The sequence below is a fragment of the Charadrius vociferus genome, unplaced genomic scaffold, assembly GCF_000708025.1.
Source record: "Charadrius vociferus isolate BGI_N301 unplaced genomic scaffold, ASM70802v2 scaffold7, whole genome shotgun sequence".
Classification (NCBI taxonomy): Eukaryota; Metazoa; Chordata; class Aves; order Charadriiformes; family Charadriidae; genus Charadrius; species Charadrius vociferus.
Genome location: NW_009649308.1, coordinates 6,209,741 through 6,217,112, shown reverse-complemented (window position 1 = coordinate 6,217,112; position 7,372 = coordinate 6,209,741). Strand labels below are relative to the sequence as shown.

The 7,372-nt window shown below is 37.3% G+C and overlaps 1 protein-coding gene across 1 annotated transcript in view; it reads left to right on the top strand.

The window, feature by feature from the left end:
• TENM1 (teneurin transmembrane protein 1) overlaps positions 1–7,372 on the top strand; it is a 246,047-nt gene that overhangs the window by 178,792 nt on the left and 59,883 nt on the right. The window contains exons 18-20 of the mRNA XM_009889346.1: positions 1,169–1,312; positions 6,057–6,306; positions 7,212–7,232. Of these exons, the coding sequence (XP_009887648.1) occupies positions 1,169–1,312; positions 6,057–6,306; positions 7,212–7,232 (415 nt within the window). The remainder of the gene's footprint in view (positions 1–1,168; positions 1,313–6,056; positions 6,307–7,211; positions 7,233–7,372) is intronic.

The following is a 7,372-nucleotide window of genomic DNA, read 5'->3' as shown; positions in this document are numbered from 1 at the left end:
CTCCGACTGAAATCTATAATGTTTGAAACATACAATATTTACAGTACTTAAGGAGATGTGATTTTTACAAGTCAGACTTTAGCTGCAAAAACAGGTTCTTTCTGCTAAAATGATGAAGCAGCTCTAAGTGAAGCTGCTGTAAGGAACAGCTTTCCGTTTGCCATAAAACATTTATCTTACAAACACAAATGCTCCCTGCTATAGGTGGTCAAAATACTTTGATGGCATCCAGTAATGGAATTTAGATGGTATTAAAACTATTTATGGTTTAAGTACAATGTACCTAAAGCTGCTGCATAGAAAAAGTGAGAAGAAAATATTGAAAACGTCAGATAACTGTTTTTTTAAATATTTTTTGATTTCGTATATTAAAATATTTTCAAAGACATTTTTATTTTGGAAAGGCTGAACTATCTCAGTATTCCCTAGATCAAATTTGGGGATTTGGTGTCAAAATAACATTCTTCCTTTATGAATGAGTTGCACTGAAGTCTAAAAAGGTTAACTAGAGGAGATAATTTTTTAAAAAAAAAAAAAAAGTTGGTATAGTAGAGACACCAAAATAAAATTTTGAAGAGGGTTTTTTGGTTTACTGAAGTACTAGAGGGAACGTTTTTTGGTCAGTTTGAGTGCCCCCAAAACCCACTATCCTTAGTGAAATCCAGGATTTTCATTGGGTATTTTGGCCAGCTGTAGAGGGGAGACATGCGATGTGCAAGCCTGTTAAGATAAATGTTTAATTCTAGAAAATTTCAGCTTGGCAATCCATTTCTGCCTAACTACAGTTTTTAGAATTAGCAAACAAATTAAAACCAGTTTGTTTTAACACGGGGTTTTTTTCTATTTAAGCTGTTATTCAGGTAATTAGCAGAAATGCAATAAACAATCAAGTCAGGAGTCATTGGAGGAGATTTATACTCTTAAGAAATCCGTAACAGATACAGCAGAAAATTTTCTCCTTTGAAACAGTAGTGACTGTAGCTGTAATAACATACTAATCTCTTAAAACCCTTTTTTAAAAAAATACCATTCAACAATAGCAATCAGGCAGAGGAAAATTAGTGGCATCATTACTTCACAGATGAATATCAAAACCTGGAATGAAAAATTACCTAGTAGTTCACAGAGGAAAATGTTGACTGATAGATCTTTAATTATTTGTTTGCAGTGTCGGTGGGATATGAATATGAAACATGTCCTGATTTTATTCTGTGGGAGAAGAGAACAGTAATCCTTCAAGGCTTTGAAATGGATGCTTCAAATCTGGGAGGCTGGTCTATAAACAAACACCATGTATTGAATCCACAAAGTGGTAAGTCCTTCCTTTATTAACTGGACATGCAGAAGAAGAATACAAATTTTAAAGGAATTAATTGTTCAGATTTTAAGCATTACACTTCCTAACGTGTAATCCTCTTTGTTTGAATGTGGACCCTTATTTATTGAGAACGGAACTGTAAATGCCATCTGAATGGATATTTGTAATGTTCTGGCTGCCAGGTATTAAACACTAATATCACTAACTCGTCAGCACTAACACGTTTTGGTCATTTGGATGAAAAAAGGGCACACTAATTTAGGTTCATTCTCATGCTGTTGGTACAGAAGTACTACCTTTTAGGTCAGCTTGTAGTATGTTTTAGCCTCAGTGAAGTGTCTACACCCCTAATTCATGCCATGACTAAGATTGGTTAGTAGCATCACAGCACCAGGGGGACAAACCGTGAGGGAAAACAGCCTGGCTGAGTGAGAGGTCGAACTTCCGAAACCACACTGCCAGTCCGGTATGCAGAAGCTTTTGTGGCTGCCCGCTCTGTGGAGGAGCGCCGTAAGTTACTCTTCGGGACAAGCAATCCAGCACCTTTCGAAGCATTAGAAAAAAAAAAAAAAACTATAAATGCTTTTGGTGGCATAAAATTAACTCTGCATAGAGATTCTTCAAGCATGAAGACCTGAGTCTGGTTTCTTATTGCTTTTGTTTTATTTGGGAGCAGGGAGTGTCTTTTCCTCCCTTAATATCTATAATCACAAATTAGTGGGATTAAATTATTAAAACAATACTTGTAGATAAATTATGGTAACTAGAAAAATATGGTTTTGCCAATGAACAGATATCTCAGTGTCTGGGGGAAGAGAAACTTGGGGTCAGATTTCAGCACTTATAAATCAGTAGAGTATTGGCTTCAGTAAAGTTCTCTCAATTTGCTCCAGCTGAGAGTCTGTCCACTAAAATCTATTTCCATCTGCAAACTTCTATTAATGAAGATTCATGCACAGATGTATGGCTGTCAGGTTTTTACAAGTTCTGTTGTTGAATGTGCAGCTACAGTATAAATATTCCACATACAAAAGGTCAGATTTAGTTTGTAAATTATCTGGATTTCTGTTTTGATTTAAAATAGTTTGACATTTTAAACAGCGGTTCTTTCATACCCTGTCTTATTGGTTTGTATAGATTGTCTCTTTTAAATGCCAGCTATTGACATTTAACACAAAGAGAAATCTGACCTCAGGCAGCTCAGCCCCCAACTGTGAGCCCCATAGTCTGCTCCTTAGTGCCAATTTACCACTTGCATAGTTTAATTTCAAGACTAAATTGCTGGCAGTAACTCCAATTTATGTGACTATCTCCTAACTGCAGTGGTTACTACTATAATTCACCCCATAGGCACTAACGTGCTCTGAGATTTTGTAAAGTATACAATTATAATCAGAGTGGGGCTAAATCATTGCTTTCCCGAGCACGGGGTATATGGTGACAAATTGCTTCCTGGCCCCGTCTCGGCTGCGTGGCTGAGCACACCAGGGAGCACTGACCTGTCAGCCACGCGCCACCTCCTCAGAAATCATCCGGGCTGTGCCTGCTACCCCACCCAACAACAACGATGGGGAATGTGCAGCGTCTTATCCCCGCTCCTCTTCCTCGCTTGTTCTCACTGTGCTGGGCACGATCAGGGCTGAAGTCAGGGGGAAGCTGCTAAAGCATCTTTATCCACTACTTACAGAGACACAGTCTGGGGAGGGGAGTGGAGGGTGTAAGATGTCTGACTTGATATCAGGGGGTCTCTTCTGTCTCTGTGTCATGTGAGAGCATCTCCAGTGTGGATGACAAAGCCCAGCCAGAGCTCAGTGATGTCTCAGGTGTTCCTCGTGATTATAACGGGCTTTGAGCATGCACACCTGGCTCATATGTAGGGACTAGCAAAGCAGGAAAAAAAAGGACTATACCATAGCTAGTGCACACCTTACAGAGCAGCCTGTAGGCTCGTATTAAAGCGACAAAACCAAATAATGAACTGTGTTAAGTGAAAGCATAAAAATAATGAGTGTGCTTCTGGACTTATCTAGAAGCTGGTGAACTGCTCCTCCATTTCAGATATATAAAATGTACTTTAAATAAGGACAAGAATGTGATTCAAAATTTGAATTATACATTTCGGACTTATCTCCATGCCAGTGTGAGTGAAATGAAAAGCATGAGTAGCCTTCTTGAGTGTGAATATATTAAGATTTTCACTTTTAATTAAAGCACTCCCTCTGTATGTATGAAGAGCTGCTCTTTTTATAAGCATGAAACTTGCATCTGTTTTTGAAACACTGTCACTGGATTAATGACAGAAATAGCATTGGAGCGTGACATAAATGTTTTTCTAAAAATTCTCTATTGCAAATTACAATTTTGTTTTCAAACTAAAACTAGAAGTGCTTTGCTTTGTTAGCTAACTAGTCCTGAAGAGTTTATATCTAACTTCATCCGCTAGGCCTTGCCTTCCGGCAGCTCTGCTGCTGGGCACAACCGTCCTGCTCAGGGACAGGGTGGATGTGCTTACCTCCCTTCCCATAAAGGCTATTCATTTGACATGTTACAAAATAAACTACATACAGGAGAAAAGTTGTAAAAATAAATAGATGCAATTTTACAGGATTGCACTTAGTCAAAGCTGTGGAGGTGCAAGTATTGACACGCAGAAACCATAGCAAGAAAAAACTGTGTTCTCTTCCCAGATGTAAGAACCTTTAAAAAAGGAAAGAAAAAAAGACGTCCAATTCCAGCAACATAGATGTGAAATTACATGTATTGTCCCAATGTGGCTGTCACTGGAAACTCAAGCTTTTTAAAGGCCTAAGGGTTTGTGTCAGTATGACTGTTAGGTTAACAAAGGATCGCATCCTGTTCGCACCTGTACTAAACTGTCCTTTTCCCACTTTTTTCTCCCCTCCAGTTTAGAGGTGTGATCACTTCTAATTTGTGATATGATTAGAGTTTAATGTTTTCTAACAGAAAGGTTTTGGTGAGTTTGGAAGATCATCAGGGCATTTCTCATGATCAAGAAGAGAACACGTACCATAAATACTAGTTCTTGTATGGAGTCCTTTTAAAGACACCTATATCTCATGAATACAAATGAATGTGCTATTAACCGATTTTTCAGAGTATTCTTTGAATTAGATTTTTCTTCTGATGGGCAAGTATATTGATTCCATTTTTATTTATCTGGGGGAAGGAGGAGTAATTTTACAGGGACTTTATGCTTTACAGTAATTTCAGCCCCAGTGCAACACAGCACCGACTAAAATTAAAGCAGTAGCTTGAAAGCCTGAAATTAAGCACATGCTTACATTTATTGACAGCAAAATGTATTCTCCAGAGCCCTAATTATTTACTGGCATTTGTATGAGGCAGTTGAAATATTACCTTTACATTGTTAATTTCAGACAAAGGGCAGCATCTTCATTTAGTAGTATTTTTATCCGGTGCATAAGGGAGGATATTACCATTACTTTTACTGGCGTATTTCCAAGATGCTCTTTTTAAGCCAATGTTCCAGCAAATATATGTATTCTGTTCTCTATTGTTTAGAAATATTTTTTTAAAAATATAATTACCTTCAAAATAGCTATGGCAACACTTAATAATTTCCAAGGAGAATTTTAGCTTCAGACTTACTTGAAAGACACAAAAAAATAGTTTGACAAAAGTTAGTAGAGACAGTACATAAATATATTTGCTGTACTTTGGAAAAATTTGGACGTGTCTCAACATGCATTTCCTGCAGTATCTAGAATATGCTCATTTTCCAGTGTAAGAGTCCTCCAGAAAGTATATTCCCTTGTGTTTATTCCTTTAATTGTGCTACTTTTCTGCTGAAGTACTGGGCTTTCCAAGGAAAATAAGAGATTTTGGACTGTTGTACAAAAGAATACCTATCTTCCATTCAGAAATAGCCAAAATCTTAAAACAACATGTAATTTTAAAGGTACTTCTTAACTATATTACCATATTGTTATTTAAAAAAAAAAAGAAAAACAACCAACAACAACCAAACACTACAGCTATCAGCTTGATAAAATACATGTTTGTACCAATTCTGGTATCACCAGCCTAGTAATTGGGAAGACTTTCAACAACATATGCTGCAGAGCAGTGCTAAAATACTGACACACTGCAAAGTTGTTTTAAACTTTATGGCAGAACTTAATATATTCTTGATGGTAAGAAATTCACTCATGCCTCAGAATTACTCCTTGACTTGGCTTTGCTGCACTTGGCACCATTTTTATATACCATGAAGGACTCGCATTTAAATTTGAATATTGATTTTGTACTGCCACTCAGTGCTCTGTTGTGAAAAATGCATCGTAGTCCTACTATTAATCTCCTTTAATTAAATATTCAAACTGCCTAAGAAATTCCTCTGCTACCTAATAAAAATTTATGAATAAAATGAATATTAAAGTAGTAATCCCCAAGAAATCAGATAGCACTGCAATTAACAGTCAATTTGTTAGAGCATTAACCAACCATGAGTTCTCCTCATGATGTTGGCTTTTAAAATAGCCACCAGACCACTAATCGACAAAATGGTGATGGTGAAGCTTGGGACTGAACAAAATTGGAAGAGATTAGTGGAAGCCTGTGACAGTCTTTAAAAGATCCGATGTTTGTTGCAGTTTCGGTAGCCTGATTTTCTAGAGGACTGCATAATCCAGAACTGTGGAATAGTTTTAATGCTATACATTTGCTTTTTTTGTCTCTGTTTTCTGCCCCTCCTTAGGAATTGTACACAAAGGAAATGGTGAAAACATGTTCATTTCCCAGCAGCCGCCAGTCATCTCAACCGTGATGGGCAACGGACACCAGAGAAGTGTCTCTTGCTCCAACTGCAATGGTCTTGCACTCAACAGCAAACTCTTTGCCCCCGTTGCTCTTGCTTCCGGGCCTGATGGTAGTGTGTATATTGGTGATTTCAATTTTGTCCGACGGATCTTTCCCTCTGGAAATTCAATCGGTATATTAGAATTAAGGTAAAAAAACAATTCATTTTCTCTGACTAGTGTTCGTTATCCTGGCTGTGATATGCCTTTGAAAACTACGGTGAGCCTTTTTTCACTTGTGATTTAAAGAAGCAGCCACGTTTAGTGGCCTTGTGAGCATATGTCTTATCAATTGTCGAACAAACTCATCAGAAAACTTACACTTTCTTTAAAGTCATCAGTTAAAAAGGGCATATTAAGTGGCCTTTAGAACAGGGTTTGCGTAATGAATTTCTACAAAGTGCAGAATTAATAGAGCTAATTTTTCTTCCCTGTGAGATTTTTCATCCATTTTCTCAAAAAAGTTAAAATACTCCATGAAGTGTATTTTTGAAGAAAACCCCATAATTCAATAGCAAATATGTGCAGTATTACATCAGGTCACAGCATTATGAAGCTGAAGATAGACTTACCATCATTAAAATTAATACAGTTAAATTGTTCCTCATACGCAACAGAGAATATGACTTGAGTTTAAGCAGACAAGAGCAAACCTGGCATTGCCGACTGGTGTGTCTCAGGCTGGGCCTGTGCCACCGTTAACGACTCCCCTGTAATTATGACTCCAGCTTCCCATTCCCTTTCAGGGGTAGAGGGGAAGGCAGGAAAGATTTCAGACACTGATACACTAAATTTCTCTTACTTAATGCCCATGAATCTCCAACTAGCTAACATTGCTGGTGATGATGATGTGTGCTGGTTGTTCAGAATTAACTTGACAATGTGCAGGCAGTGGAAAGGAAGTATTTTGAGAGAAAAAAATAATACCAAGTAACAGGATAAACAGTGTTTTCTTATTTGGATACAGCTCTGTGAGCAGTTAGGCAAAACATACTAACAGTTCTTGTCTTTTTCTTTTTCTTTTTTTTTTTTTAAACCTGAACTGATCTTACTAGGAATAGAGACACAAGACACAGGTAAGTAAAGCATAGTAACACTAGTATGTGAACCATGTTTGAGGAAAGTCTTAACAAAAGTCCTTTTAGAAGTCTGGATGTAGAGAAACACTCTGAATTTAATAAATACAAATGTTAATCAAATTCACCTTTGTTTAGAG